Source organism: Heterocephalus glaber, unplaced genomic scaffold (assembly GCF_053883595.1).
Source record: "Heterocephalus glaber isolate CG9 unplaced genomic scaffold, H.glaber_assembly_v1.0 deba00001547, whole genome shotgun sequence".
NCBI lineage: Eukaryota > Metazoa > Chordata > Mammalia > Rodentia > Bathyergidae > Heterocephalus > Heterocephalus glaber.
Genome location: NW_028258340.1, coordinates 5,024,511 through 5,041,107, shown reverse-complemented (window position 1 = coordinate 5,041,107; position 16,597 = coordinate 5,024,511). Strand labels below are relative to the sequence as shown.

At 41.3% G+C, this 16,597-nt stretch overlaps 1 protein-coding gene across 1 annotated transcript in view; it reads right to left on the bottom strand.

The window, feature by feature from the left end:
• Maob (monoamine oxidase B) overlaps nucleotides 1-14,690 on the bottom strand; it is a 130,330-nt gene extending 115,640 nt beyond the window's left edge. Inside the window, exon 1 of the mRNA XM_004849994.4 lies at nucleotides 14,322-14,690. Coding sequence (XP_004850051.1) covers nucleotides 14,322-14,367 — 46 coding nt within the window. The 5' untranslated portion in view covers nucleotides 14,368-14,690. The remainder of the gene's footprint in view (nucleotides 1-14,321) is intronic.
• Nucleotides 14,691-16,597: the final 1,907 nt, after the last annotated feature.

Below are 16,597 nucleotides of genomic sequence, written 5' to 3'. Positions count from 1 at the left end.
GAAATTAAAATGTAAAACATGAAACAGCTGTTTGATCAGCTGTTACAATAGGCTGTGGACAAAGGCTATATTTATGTCTTATCTAGATGGATAAAAATAATTACTCATAGAAAATGGCTGGTTGCAGGGCTATTTTCTTTTCTACACTGAAACACAACAGTCATCTAATTAATGATGCCAAACTTCTAGAGTCACAGGATAAATAGTAATCAATAAATTAAACAGTGCTATAAAATATATATTCCCAGTAAGTAATGGTAATCATAAGGTAATTACTGCAAAAGCCATTGCCTGAATGTTGTAGAGAGAAGTTGCTACCACCATCAATGAATTACAACTATGAAATAGTGAAAAATCACGGTTTTCTTTGTGCTATGCTGGAGGTAGGGGAAATGTTGATTTCCTATTGAAATGGCCATTATTAAAATTCTACCATAAAGTAAATTGGTAAAATTTGCCTGGGACGATAACTTTGCAATAATTATTAAATGCCTTAAAACAATTCCCAAAATATCCAAAAGAAATAATCACAATTATGCACAAAAATTTCAGCTCAAACTAGCTTTGTTTAAAATAGCAGAAATTTGGGAAAAACACAAATGTTCAACAATTGGAGACTATGTATACAAGTTGAAATACAATCATACGAAGTGATATTAAAAAGTCATCATGATCGTATGGGAAAAGAGCATTTAAGGCATGGGTAAACATTTATAATATCTTACTATTCATTTTAAAAAGGATTCTAGTTGAGCACGGTAAGTGGTAGTGAGTATGGTAATATGATTTGCACAAAGAAATATAGATGGCGATAGTAAGGGTAGTTAGTTTTTGTGTGGCTCCATTTGGATAGTTTTCATTTTCTTCTTGCCATTTTCTGTGATCTATAGATTTTACAGTGAATATGTATTATTTATGCAACTTATGATATTAAAAACATTCCCACCTCTCTAAAAAATCCTTCAAACATTACATCATCAAAATGGATGCAACTGCATCTTTTGTTTATATCAGTGGGCTTTCTTCTTCAAGACTTTTGAGAGATTTTTTGTTACTAATTAATTTGGTTGCTGGTTTTCTACTAACCCTTCTGAAAAAGATGACCTGTTGGATAAGAAGAGCTCCTCCAAAGAGCTGGATGCTTTAATGTAGAAAATTGGAAAATAACTCAAAGAAGTGTGATATAATTAAAAACATAATTATAAAGACACAATTTAAAACAGAAACACAACTGAGAACACTGGAACAAAATGTAGCCCCAAGTCCAAAAGATGAAATCAGGATTCCAGATTCAATATGAAAAAATCATTAGAAATGTTGGAGAAGATAATCAAAAGGGGGGATTATTTACAATGGAAGGACAGCAAATAAAACTAAGAATCTGTTAGGTCACCTTCACCACTGTGCAATTCTGATGAATGTTGATGAGCAGCAAGCCAAAATAAAAGCCAGAAGACTAACATAAGATCAAGAGCTTACACTTCAGGAATGAAGTGGAAATTAACTAGACAATGACATTTAAGATGCCATTTAACAGAGACTATGGTGAGAGGACTAAAATTTAAAAGGTCAGACCTACCTGAAGACTCATTCTGATTGTGCACCCTCTGTCACAAAAGGTTTCAATGACAGTTTTTATAGAAAAATAGGATAAGCTATTCAGTGTTAGAGACTACCCAAGATATGTGTTTATCATTTACTAATCAGGGTCACTGTCCTTAAGAAGAAAACCTCTTTCTTTAAAAAAAAAAAAAAGAAGAAGAAGAAGAAAGAAAATTATAAATACAGTCAAGTCCTTCAATTCCAATTACAAAACTTTAGCAGAAAAAACATTAATTATTGTTTGTGATACTTCTTTTCTGGGTTGGAGCTCAGCAAAATAGTGAAGAAAGCAGTGTGTCTTTGAAAACGTCCTTTTATCCACTCTTGCCTCTTTCCCTACCCTCTTTCTCTTGAAAACTCCTTTAGGCATTAAGGATTATCTGATTCACTGCAATTAGATGGTCATCTCTAGCCTGTTCTTGAATTTCTATCCATTTCTTGGCTTCCTTGGCAATCAGGCTCACAACCACCCACCCCTATGTTTATAGCATCCATTTTCAATGGCTCCCTATTTTCAACCACAGAAAGACCTAACTTCTCACTCCCTTTTTTAGTATCTTACTTTCTGATCTTGCCTTCCTTCTACTACTTTATTACTCATTTCTCTTTATCCTTTTATTCTAGATGTGCTGGACTTCCTGCTATATCATATAAATATAAACATCGCCTACTAACTGGAATCTCTGGCCCTATCATTTACATTTTTTTGTATACATCTTTAATCCTCTCTTTTCTTCTCCATCCACCCAAACCTGGACTGCTCTTCAGGATCCAATAAATTCCATTCCTTGGGCTTGGCAGTGTAGTTCAGTGGTAGTACACCAAAGACCTTGTGTTCCATCACCAACACTGCAAAATTAATTATTTAATTTAATTCCACTCCCTTGATAAGACCTTCGAGTCTCCCTGGCCTGGAGGCGGGCAATGGTGGCCAAAACCTTGATAAGACCTTTTCTGACTCCAGGGATCTTCAGTGATGTCTTCTAACTTGTAGTGGTTTGGACCTGGAATATGCCCCCAAAGCTACATGAGCCCAAAGGCAGAACTGGTGATTGCATTATGGAGGCACTGCAGCTGAGTTGCTATTGGAAGCTGGGTCCTGACATACAAGGGTATATCTCCTGCCCCAGCTCCTCCCTTCTCCCTTTGCTTCCTAGCCACCATGATGTGTGCAATTTTTACTCCACCCAGGCCCTTCCACCATGCTGTTCCTGCCTTAGAACCAGCTAACCATGGACTGAGAACATAAGCCAAAATAAACCCCTCTTTTAGATTGTGTCAGGTATTTTGTCCCAGCAATGAGAAAGTGCTTAAGACATATTTTGACTTAAGTACTTAAGACTCCAGGAGTGGAGTCATTGCTAGGAAAGATGCCAAGTACTTTGCATCAGGACAATAGGAAAGATGCCTTGAGGGTATCTTAAGATTAACAAGACCCCATCCATCACAAGTTCAAGAGCATAAAACTAAAAAGCTTTCATTTGAGAAGAGAATCCCTTGGTCCCCTGCTCATAAAAAAGGCACATAGGGAATTGATTCTTCAGGATTTGTTTCACAGTGCTCAGCAATCCAGGCATCCCAAGACCTCTGCAGCCATGATACAAGGAGGCTTGGTTACTATTTGAGCTAGCACCAGACCTTAGCATCATCCACATGGTGCTGGTTTTACAGGCATGCAGAATGCAAGAGTTTTGGGGTCAGGGAGGCTTCTACCCAGATTTCAGAGGGCTTGGGAGGCCAGGTAGTGAGTGAAGCTGTGATAGTGAAGCAACAAATGCAGGAATTTGGAGAAGCCAAGCATGTAGAATGTCTGTTGAGGAAAGCCAGTCAGTGAGCAAAGCCAGCCCATGAGAGAAGCCTACAACCAGCAATGCTGTAAGCACAGAGCTGTCCAAGCCCCTTAGAATTTACATCTTGTCACATCTTGACTCAGATGCAGGACACGGAACTACAAGATTTAATGTTTGCCCTGCTGGGTTTCAGTCTTGCATTGGTCCCATTCCTTTCTATCTCCCATTTCTCCCTTTAGAATGGGAATATTTACCCTGTGCCATTGTATGTTGGCAGTGTTTAACTTTCTTTTTTTATTTTTACTGCAGCTCACAGCTAAGAGTTCGAACTGAGTCTCAGAGAAGACTTTGGACTTGGACTTGTTAACAATGCTGAAACCATTAAGACTTTGGACTTGGACTTGTTAACAATGCTGAAACCATTAAGACTTTGATAACTCTTACAGATGGACTAAATGCATTTTGCATAAAGAGATGTGAATGAGTCTTCTGTGAGCCAGAGGTGGAATGTTGTGGTTTGAATCTGGAATGTCCTCCCAAAGCCTCATATGCTCAGAAGTGGGGCTTGCGGAAGGTGATTGGATTATGGGGGTCTACAGCTGAGCTGCTGTTAGGAGGTGGGGCCTGGTTGGGTGAGGCAGGCCATTCAGGGTATGACCTGGAAGAGTATGTCTCCCTCCCCAGCTCCTGCCTTCTCTCTCTGCTTCCTGACCACCATGATGAAAGCAGCTTTTCTTCTGCCCAGGCCCTTACACTATGCCTTGGAGCCAGCCAACCACGGACTGAAAATGTGAGCCAAAATAAACCTCTTCTCCTTTAAGTTGTGTTAGGTATTTTGTCCCAGCAATAAGAAAGTGACTAAGATATAACGTAAGGTTTGGGTCTCCCAGTTCAGAATTCAATTATATATTATTTTTTACTGTTCCTTATTGTTTCTATGTGCTAGTCTTGTGTCTCGAACTGCATTTTAGGTTTCCTGAGGGTAAGAACTTGGTCTTACTCTTTTTCTGTACCTCCCTTCAATAAATAAATACATGCTGACTTTGGAAACATTTTTAACTGGGGCTTGCCTTTCTATATCTTCATTTACTGAGTTAACTGCAGGGACCAAAGATGGATCCATTTGTGAAGATGAAAGTAGGAAACAGCATATCCAAAGTATTACTGATTTTTACCTCCTACCCAGCACCGTTTGTCAGATTGCATTTCCTCCTAAGGTTGAAGGTTCATCTCTCAGGAGAGTAAATTTATTCAAAAGAAGTAGCTATGAGGGCCAGGGATGTAGCTCAGTGGTGCCGCACCTGCCTGGCAAGCACAAGATTCTGAGTTCAATCCCCACCCCAGTACTGAAAAAAAAAGTAGCTATGAGCTAGAGCCAGCTTTTTGGCCTCTCTATGTCTGTTTTCTCTTACATATAAAAGTAGGTAAAATGCTTTCATTTTCAGACACCAATGATCTATTGGTGAAAAAAACAATTTAGCTTAGAAGAAGTTTGTCACATGTAAGTTCAAAATCAGGAAGGAATTCTACACCCTTAGATCCCTTAAGGGACATATCTTTTATACAGACACATTATCAATATTCTAAGTGTAACACACTTGAAGCTTTTGTAAAATGGTAATGCTGCACGTTTAACCAGAGTAAATCTCCAGAGCATTCTGTTATGGGAATAAAATCACTACTTCTTCAGACACACAGTACATCTGAATGTGGCCTCTTGTTTGGCTCACTTTTTGGATCAAGAAGGGTATTTAATCTTCCAAGTTTCCAGAGTCCCTTCAGTGAAGCATCACCCAGCGACTTGTAAAAATGACAGTTAGTGTTTATTAATGTCATGGAGTTAGCCCCAGGACCATTCTCACACTTTTATAAGTAAAGATTTTGAGGCTGAAGAAGTAGATAACTTGCCCAAGTTGCACATTTAGAAGACTAAGTGGAATCTGAACTCAAGTTCCAGGTCCACAAAGCCCTTGTATTTAACATCAAAATTATCCCCCTTCCACCAGGAGAGACAAAATTGGCTCCATCCTTTCAATACGTTTCCACCTGTGGAGTTTACCTTCCCTTGGTTCAGAGCCTGAGAAAACTCATGATCCTCATCAAGGGATTCTACTAGTTTAATTCAATTTCTGGGGGCTGCTAGGACAGGCTGGGCATTTTGCTAAACATGAAAGGCAGAGAAATCATACAAAGTCTCTAATTTTGAGAAATCTGTGATCAGGTGAAGGTTCACAGATCCTTAATTAGATGATTTAAGTAAAATATAGTAAATGAGATGCAGTAGTAGAAACTGACATGGTGCACTGTCAAGATTATAAGTATGATGTCCATTAAATCCAAAGATGACAGAGAAGTTCGTGGTAGTCCTTATAAAGGGTCAGGCAGCTGTACATATGCCACTTGTCCTGCATGCTGGCTGATAGCTGGCATCACACTACTATCTTGTTACCTGTAATAACTTAATATTCATTAATTTTATGTAAAATTTAAATTAGAGAAGTTTTAATGCAATGTATATCAGTCAAATATATGGACATTGGCCTGGGGATTTAGCTCAGTGGTTTGGGTTCCTGCCTTGGAAGCTCAAGGTCCCAAGTTCGATACCCGGTACCAAAAAAATAAAATATATATATATTTATATATATTTATATTTATATATATTTATATATATATGGACATTTATTGTTTGAATCTTGACAGAAATGAGGAAATGTACTAACATAGCAGAATTTGGTGACTGTATACAATTTGTTATCACTGATACTTGGAAAAATAGTATTGACAATGAAACAACATTATATGGACTTTATTATGTCAATGGAACATGGAAATGTTACTGAGGCCCATATCTTGGAAAAATAAGTCAGAAATTAAATTATTTCTTCAAGTGCACAGGATAAATTTCATCTATAGGCCACATGAGTATTGTCAAAAATGCAGGAATCATTAGAACAACTGAGTTCTACTTATATGCCTCAATATTTTAAAACAAACTTTGATGATGTACAGATCAGTTGCATAAGGTAAATGCTCCAGTGAAATCTTCTCAACGTGTCTTTGCAGCCTTATGAATGTGAACAAATGATACCAGAGCAAATTCCAAATTATTGTTGCAGAGGAAATGGCTGCACCGATAATGAGCAGCAGTTAAAAGACTGAAAGTAGGGCTGGGATTTAGCTCAGTGGTGCCAAAGGTCCTGAGTTCAAGTCCTAGTCCAAAAAAAAAGACTGGAAGTAGTTTCTTCTGTAACATTTTCACAGGGAGTAGAAGAAATGAAACGTTGAAATCAATGCTAAACTGAGTAACAGTGGGCAATGTTAACATTAAAATCTACTGAGCACCAAATCAGTTACAAGTCTTTGTACAGCAACGTGGTTTTCTTTTCATATTGAAAGAATTATTCGATTTACTTATAAAATTATTGTGTAACATTTTCAGATTATTTTTCGAAGAAAACCAAAGGGGAAAAAGTATTTAAGTATATAAATACTGAATGTTGAGCTGTTCAAGCATAATCTTTAGCAATATATTTTGCCTTTATAATGTCTGATACATTTGTCTGTTAAATGTAATATTTTTTTAAATGGAGGTTTAGATTTCTCTTTTTCTTTTTGTCTTTCTTTTTCTTTTTGTAGTACTGAGGGTTGAACCCAGAGCCATCACACTGAGCTGTATCCCCAGGCCTTTTAAAATGTTTTATTTTGAGATAAGGTCTTGCTAAGTCACAAAGTTGCCCAGGCTGTGTTCTAACTTGTGATTCTCCTGCCTCAGCTTCCCAGAGGGCTGGGATTATGTTTTTTCTTTACATTTAGCTGCTGGCTTCCTTACATCATCTGTGTTAGGGAATCATACACAGGACAAGAAAGCAGGATTTGAAAGCAGTATACCATTACAGGATAATATTCTGTGCATGCACATGTGTGTGTGTGTGTGTGTGTGTGTGTGTGTGCGTGCGTGTATATACACCCATGTGTTAGTGCAGTGGTAGCAAACCTATGGCACGCATGCCACAGTGGGCATGCAGAGCCTTCTCTGTCCACGTATGAGCCAAGTCACCCAAGCAGCTGAGCATCAGATAACAGTTATTTTTTCAAAACTAAAACCTCAGTATTCGGGTTTAATTGCAGTGTTGGCACTTTGCAATAAATAAGTGGGTTTGAGGTTGCAGTTTGGGTACTTGGTCTCTAAAAGGTTAGTGCATGTACATGCATAGCCATAAACCACTTCTTCAACCCACTAGTGGGTAAGTGGCCATTTTGTCAGCCTGGATAACAATAACAGCCAATACCTATTGTGTGCTCTGCAGACACCAAGCCACATTCCATGCACTTGATGTATATTTTGTTTTTGATCCTTTCAACCACTTTATGACTTAGATACCATTATTATCCCCATTTTCCAGATGAGAAAATGAAGACATGGAAAAGTTAACCATTTTGCCCAAGGTGGCACAACTAGTGAGTGGTGGAACCAGTGAAGGCACTATGCTCCTAACCACTATGCTTTGCCACTAACCCTGCTGGGCAGGGAACCTGGCCCTCAGCACCCAACCAGAGGGGGAGGACATTGTGGTCGTTGTTGGTAGCTCAGTCACACCTTAAGCCTACCTTGGTTACTTCTGAGGATATACAAGGACCCAGAAATCGTGGCTTTAGTGGCACCTGGCTCTTCCTACATAGACAACCAACCAGATCCTCCCACCAAGGTGCCCTGAGTGTGAGAACCAAATAGAGGAACAAGGTGTTATCATTCTGAGCCCTCACAGAGCTGCTGTGAAGTCAAGCTCCTAACAGCTTGTCCAGCATGGAGACAGTACTTCTTTTATTACATAATATTATGAAATAAAATTATCATTTTCTACTAATGCACTTGTCTTCTATAATAATTAAGACAGGAGGCTGAGGCAAGCCTGAGCTCCTGAGGCCCTTCAGCAGGCAGCACTCTGTTGCCACTTAATATATATCTCGTTCCAGAAAAAGTATGGCTGTTTGAAAATAAGAAATGATTACACAGGAATGCCTGTTTATGCTCCCCAAAATTGAGCTGGAAGACATTATGTTAAGTGAAATAAGCCAGACACTGAAAGACAAGGATTGTATGTTCTCATTTAAATGTGGAAGCTAAAAAAGTTGATCTCATAGAAGTAAAGAGGTCACTGGAGGCTAGGAAGGGTAGGTAGAGGTGAGGAAAGAGGTTAGATAACAGGCACCAAAATACAGTTAGACAGGAGGAATGTATTCCAGTGTTCTACAGTATAGTGGGGATAACTACACATTACAATTTATTGTGTATTATATAAAGCACTGGAAGAGAGGAGTTCAAAGGCTCCCAAACACAAAGAAATGGTAAGTATTTAAGGAGCAGAAAGTGCTAATTACCCAGATTTGACTATGCATTGTATGCATGTGTCAAATTATCTGTACTTCTTAAATATGTACGATTACTATGTGTCAATTAAAAAATAAAACCAGGTATGGTGGCTCTCGTTTGTAATTCCAGCTACTTGGGAGGCTAAGGCAGGAGGATTAAAAGTTTGAGGTCAGTTTAGACAATTTAGATAGACCCTTTCTCAAAACAAAAAGAGGCATAGCTCAGTAGTAGAGCATTTATCTAGAATGCATGAGGCCCTGGGTTCAATCCCCAGAATATCAAGATAATAGAATAAAAATTACAAATAAAAAGTTGGGTTCAGTGTTCTCATTAATGAAAGTTGTTTTTATAACCTATTAAATATTTTATGAATAATTAGAAAAGAGGAGTTAAAAGGCTCTGAATACAAGTAATGATAAGATGACAGTGCCAAATACCCTGATTTAATGAATATATATATTGTATACAGGTACTGAAATATCACACTGTCGCCCATAAATATGCACATCACATGTTAAGCAAAAATGTTTTAGGTGTCTTAGATGGAAATGTTGACTACCTTGATTTGATTGTTACATACTCCATACATTTATTCAATTATCACATGGTACTCCATAAATTTGTACAATTAAAATTATAATTTTAAATAAACATAAAAAGAAAGTTGATTTTAAAATCCTTATTGCCATTGTATAGACTGTTAATAATTTTTATAGCACAATAACAAGGAATCTCTCTTGTAAAGATTGCATTGAAATTGTTTTTTAAACAGGAAAAGACAAAGAAAATGTCTGGAAACCAATCAAGGATCAAAAGGTAAAGTAACTCCAAGGCAAAGCCATGGTAACCACCGTTTATGGTCCTTTATGTGCATTCTTCTAAACCTTAAAAGAAACTGGCCAGGAAGACATTATGAATCCCATTTTAAAGACAAGACAAGGGCTGGGGTTGTAGCCAGTGGTAGAGTGCCTGTCTCACAAGTGTGAGGCCCTGGGCTTAATCCCCAGGACTATGAAAAAGAAAGGAAAAAAAAAAATGTTGACTTAGACTTTTTCTTTAACAGCTATCTTCAGTTTTCTAAATCCAAACTTTCTCTTGTTTTTTTTTTTCATTGAGATCTTTTACCTTCCCTAGGCACTGTTAAATTTCAAGTTCATGGTACACATTCTAAAGCATTTCTGTTTTGAGTATTTTTGCACATTTTTATCAATCATTAAACCATCTAGTGGGGAAAAAAGCAATGAGGCAGCTGAAGAACAGGGAGGTTATGTAATGTACCGGGTTAGTTATACAATAGGCAAGTGTAGGAAATGGGATCCACAGCCAGTCTGCCTCTAAAGCCTATGATGACTTAACATTGCCAAATTGCTTCTCCAGTCTCTCTTTGACTGGGGATATACACATTTCCAAGCACCTCTACTTAGTTATTATTTTTTAAGAACATTCAAATGAGTTAAGGAGCCCAGAGAAGTTCTCCATGTTTCTTTACCAAAGGTGAGGAGGAGACTTGGCCATCAATACCTGGGGCCACATCTGCCCACAGCTCCCTTCAACTTGTGATGATCCCTGGGGAGCTGTTTCTGATGACCACTCCCAACAGCCAGCAGCCAGGCTTGCTCTCCTATCCATACAGGTAACATGTCAGGGGTTGGTTACAACTTGGAAGGCTGGTTGTGACATAGACCCCAAACTTAAATGCTTGCCACCCTCAAGTGACTGAATCTCTTCTCCCAAGCCCTGCAAAACTTTCTCCTTTCTGTTTCATGTTGCCCTTGTTTAGCTTTTTATTTTGGTGATTGAGCAAGATCCATTCCAGAGCTGCAAAAGATAGTTCCCATAGTTCCACCAACCCAAACACTAAAACTGAGACTTGGGACAGAGGCAACGCAGTGCTGGCCAGCTACACATGGAAAGCACTGTTTGCTCTTCTGATCTCCAGAAGTGACCTGCCCCATGGAGAGATTTCAGTAGGGATTCATTTATATACCATACACATTACTAAAATGCTCTTCTACAATTGCCTTGGAATTTTCTAAACATCAAAAAAGAAAGTTATATATTAACCAGCTATACTCCCAGTGTATCTCTTTTTATCCCAAAGGGAGTGATTAAAATATGCTGACAGCTTTTAAATTATCAGAGAATTACCAGGAGGTCCCAAGCTTAATCATTAACAAAGTTTTAAAACTGGAGTGGAATCCAGAGGCTTTTAAACATAAATCCTTGTGTCAATCACTTTTGGATTCTAAAATTTTCATTCTATACTTTTGGTTTATCCCATGGAGGGGCTTCTTTGTCATACACCTCTGTAACCCCCATTTTCCCCCACATTTCCAACTGCTAAAGTTCTCTTCCTAGCTGCCTTCCTAGCATCTCCAACTCCAGACATCCTGTCTTTTCCCAAAACCTGCCCTCTCTCCTCTTTACTTCCCTTTTTGCCAACACCATCTTTGTGTACCCAGTCATTTCATGCACATTAGTTTATGAATGAAAAATTGTCAGCACCACTCATTGAACATGTAAGAAGCTAACCCCTCCACACACACAATTCATCTCAACTGGCCGTTTAGTTTTGTCTCCCACCAGACCCCTCCCAACTCTCAACACTGAAATTCTTACGGTTTCCTAAACATGTTATCATGTTCTTTCACATATTTATGATTGTATACAAGTTGTTGTTTAGCTTTAAATGCTTTTGTCATCTAGTCTCTTAGTGAATTCATTTTTATGCTTTTAGATTCAATTCACTGCCACTTTCTCTGTGAAGACTTCCTAGATTTTCTCAGTGTGAAATTTGCTCCAATCACCTTCCCTAGAACTTTTTACAAGTGCTACTAAAGCATCTATCATAGGTCATTAGTTATTAATTGTTCATGACTCTGTCTCCCATTAGCATTTGTGAGGGCCCCAGGGGCAATGCCCCCATATAATTCTTATTATTCCTTTTTGGGCAGGATGTGAGATAGGGAGTAAATATTCACCAAATGAATGAATAGTGAAGGGATCCTTCCTATGGCATACACCACCTTCTTCTACCTTGTATTATCTTTTGTTGTTGTTTTTCATTGACACATAAAATTGTGCATAGTTATCAGATACCATGTGATGCTTTGATACAGGTAAGCATTGTTTAATGTCCAAATTAAGGTAAGCATATCTATTTCTCCAAACATTTATCATTTCTCGATGGTAAAAATATTCAAATCCTTTCTTCTAGTTTTTGAAATATATAATGGATTATCATCATCTATAGTCATTGTACTGTGCAGTAATAGAACACCTGAAGTCATTTCTCTTATCTAACTGTAATACCTGTATTGTCCTTGTTTGGGTATCCAGTTTCCTTCTTGGATTGACAAGTTTTCCAGGGCAAGAACAACATTATCTGTTTTTTAATCCCCTACCACAGGCGTCCATAAAGCCTATTATTTGAATAAATGAGTAAAACTCTTGTGGGGCCTTGTGCTATAATTTATTTTATTTTTGTATTTTACAGTGCTGGGAATAAAACCCAGGGCTCTACTACTTAACTGTATCCTCAGTGTGTAAGTGCTCAAATAGCATTTACATACATTTGCTTTTTTTTTTTTTGCCTTTGCAGTTCTGGGGATGGAACCAAGGCCTCATGCATACTAGGAAAGTGCTCTACCACTGAGTTACATCCCTAGCCCACCCCCCGTGCCAGTATTTTAGACTTTGAAAAGCTATTGCACACACATTGTCTCACATGCCCTCCACAACAACCCTGTAATCTAGCTATGGCATCTTCTTGTAGATGACACAATGGAGAATGTCTGGGCCTCAAAACCTTGCTTTCTTGGTTGTAAGAACAATACCCATGTTCTTGAGAAAGGTAGTTCTACTCATCAGCCCATTGTTCTGAATAGATCTGAGGGGTGAATGCAGAGGTTCACCACTGCTTGTAAAAACAGCTAAACCCTTATCTGTCCCTCCTGAATAAGTCTAACATGAATAATCTGAGTGAGCTTGAAGGTTTAATGTATTGATCAAAAATACAAAATAGTGGGAGAGAAGTAAAATCTGAACCTTTGAGGCATACTTTGGGTAAAAAAAAACTTTAGGAAAGAGAACCTTAAGTTTCCGTAAATAGGGGTGCTCAGCAAAAACAGTATCAAGAGCCGCTTAGTAATGCTTTCTAAAACATTTTGGTAGGTATGCTTTGAAGTCCAAGTTCCTCTGGGAGAAAAGATGTCAAAAATATTCAAAAACCCTGAGTCTCTGTGCAGCCTTGGCAAATCTCAGCAGTCTGTGCTAATGCATCCATGCATCTGTAGCACCAGGCCAGGAACCCAGCATAGGCAAGTTCACTGGGGCCGCTGGACAGAGGTGGTAGCTGGAACTCTGACCCAAAGATGAGGCGGGCTGGAGTGAAGGCAGTAGCACAGGACCAGGGGCAGCTCCTAACATCCAACCCTGAGATTCCTCTTCAGGCACAGGAGTGTCCATCTCTGTCCTGCCCCACACACAGGGACCAAGGCCCACCCCTTGCTCCTGAAGGCTACTTAAGATTGGGTGTAGGTGACACATTTAGATAACACATTTCTGGGTTCTGCAGGTGTCCTAATTACTGCTCAAATACTAGGAGGGCCAAAACACCCAGGGGTCTATTAAATGGGCTGTGTTGGGAGCACTCATTCCTGCTGGACCCTCCACGCCAATACAATCTGTCTGCATCCCTTCAGAGGGCAAGTTCCCCCCACTGACCCTCTTCCTCCTTCCTCCTCAGGGCCCCTGTTGTGTCCACTGGCCCCTCCCTTGCTGAAGGAGCAGACTCTGTCCTCTTTCTTGCCAAATATGGGCTGTATCAGAGAGCCTGGTCGTAGCCTGGCCACCCTGTGCTTCTGGTGGGGGAACCGGGCAAAGGAGAGCGGATGAGAGAAAAGGCACTTGTCAAGAAGGCCCTGCAGGTTTAGGTAGGCCCATGACAGGCAGAGAACCAGAGAGAACCCACGGAATCTGGAAAGACTCTGGAAATCGATCGACCAGGGTCCAAACTCTTCCTCCTGTTCAAGGCCATTTTTCTGACGGCAAAATAACAATACGTGCCTGCCTGTTCCAAGCAAGGGGGAGTAACTAGGTAAGATTGGAGCAGAGGGTTGATCTTCGCAGCAGTCCCCAACAGGTGTCTCCTGCCTCGCTGTCCCCTTTTCCCTTACTGGATAAATTCCAGCTACAGGGCCAGGGATTTAGCTCAGTGGTTACCCAAGCGCAAGACCCCAAGTTCGATCCCTGGTCCAAAAAAAAAAAAAATCCAGCTAGAGCAGGCCTGGCAGCCTTCTGCGGGAGAAATTCAAAGTTTAGCCCCAGACCTTCGACAAGATTCCATTCCCCGGGCTTCTGTGCAGGGGCGCTCTAAATCCTTCCCCCAGGGCGGGTTCGCTGTGTGTCGCTTGGGACCCTCTAGTTCCCTGCCAGTGCGCCGAGAATGTGCGGCTCCCGAGTCAGCCTCAGCCCTGTGGCCGCCCCTCGCGCCTCCCTGGGGAGCCACCTGTCAGAGTGTGGTGAGGAGGAAAGGAGAGCGCCCAGCCACCACTGACCTGAGATGCCGCCCCCCACCACGACCACGTCGCATTTGTAGCTCATGGTGCTCGCCCTGCTCCAGGCCGCCGGGTGCCCGCTGCTCCGGTCTCTCGGGCCTCTGTCCCCGCCCGCTGCGCACTGCCCCCGCGGACTAGAGCCTCGGCCGAGACGCTATATTGGCGGCCCCGCCTGCCTGCCTGCCTGCCTGCGGACGCGCCTGCCGGGTGGAGCGCTCGGCCACCGGCACCGACTCCGCCCGCAACTCCACCGCCCCCACCGCCCAGGCTTGGGAAGGGCGAGAGCCCCTGCTGAAAGGTGACCTAGGACCTCGGAGTCCCTCCCCAGAGCCACCACCCCCTGGCCTTCTAGATGGTATTTTCCAATCAGCCTCCCTAGAGCGCTACAGAGCCTGGGGGAGAGGGAACAGGTCGGGTGTCTTCCACCAGCTCCCCAGTTAATCCTCAGTGTGGAGCAAACCCTAACACATATTGAGTGCTTTCCAAGTAGTGTGCCAGGTACTGTGCTGAGTGCCTCACACCTGATTCCTGTTTAGTCTTACAACTCCTTTTACAGATGAGGAAAGCAGACAAAGTAGTGAGTAAAAAGCCAGAAAGAGAAAAGAAAGCCATGTATCAAAATAGCTCATTGTGCCTGATAAATATGTATAATTAATATGTATAGTTTACAGTAGTAATAATAATAAAAGCCAAGAAGATTCTGAGGCTCATTTTGATTCATCACACATTATTACCATTATCTTGACAGATAACAGATAGGATTCCCAGCTTCCAGACATTCGCTTCCTTCCAGATTCTCCTGTGTAATTAAGTGAGGAAGGCTCCTCCCTAACAGTGTGAGTGCAACACCTAGAGTACCTTAAATTTGCCCACTTTGACAAGTGATCAAAACACCAGCCTTGGACCTGTGGGTCTGTAGGAGAGCACTTGCCTAGCATACACAGGGCCCTGGGTTCCATCCCCAGCACCACCCACCCCTCCCATATGCACACAAGAGTGGGGGGGGGGCGTTGTCCAGGCTGGTATCCAGGAGGCTGGGTGGGGCAGGGACTAGGCCTTGGATGGGCTTATTAGGAGATGGGGCCTACTTGGATGAGGCCGGCCACTAGAGGCATGGCATTGAAGGGTATATTTTGTCCCCAGTCCCTTCCTCTCTGTTCTCCAGTTCTCTTTCTCTCCCTCTGCTTGCCAGTCGCCCTGAGATGAGCGGCCTTGCTCCACCACACCCTTCTTTCATGATGTTCTACCTCACTACAGGCCTGGAAACAATGGAACCAGCCAACCACTGGCTAAAACCTGCAAAACCTTGAGCTAAAATAAGTCTTTCATCCTTAAAGCTCATATTTTCAGGGATTTTGTCACAGCAATATAAAGCTAAATAACACAAAGGATGATTCAACAGGGTTATAGGTGCTTGAGCTGGTGTGGTTCCAGGTAAAACAGGTCTATTCCTTCAGAGCAGTAAGAAAGTAACCTATGAGAACTGAAAGAGGGATAAAACAAAATAGTGCAGCTTTTCAAGAAATAATTGGATGAAATGCTTCTGTTCAGGCTAGGGGACTGGCTCCAGTGAATGGCTGACTTGATAAGAGCCTAAAACAAACTTCCACCTCATCCCACCCCACTCCTTGGTATCAGAGGTATCCTGAGCTCCTGCTGCCCTCCAACTGGAGAGGGTTTGGGCACTTCTAGGACTGAGAATTCACTAGTGTCAGAAAAAGTCTTGATCCAGCCATGGCTTACATTGTAGAAACTTCCAGATCCTGTGTCTGAATACTGAGCTCCACTCCATATCCACATACAGGGAGTGCAGACAGCCTGTGCTGATCTCTTCTTTGCAATGTTCTACCTGGTCCCTCTCCATCCACAGAGCCCTGAAGCTGTGGGCTCCTTAGGTGTGGACACTCTGTCCCCTCACCTCACCTGCAAGTGAATCACATGTCAGCTGGGGTGGGGTGGGAGAGGATCCTTGTAGAATCTGCTTGAAATCTATTTTGATTGGTTCTAGCAGTGGGACATCTAGATACAAGCCACAACATGACTCAAAATTATCCTTCTTTATAGCACAGTAATATTCCATCTATGTCCACCTGCCAGGAAGGCCAAGAAAGGGACCACAGTTCCATGGCATCTGGAGAAAATTCATTGGCAAATGGTACTTTCCCCAGACAAAAATAATCAGTTACCATGTGCTCTATGAGATACAAACTGGGGTGAACTAGAACTCAGACTTTAATGATTGGGGAACAGAGCCTTTAAAGAGTCTCTAAGGCCAC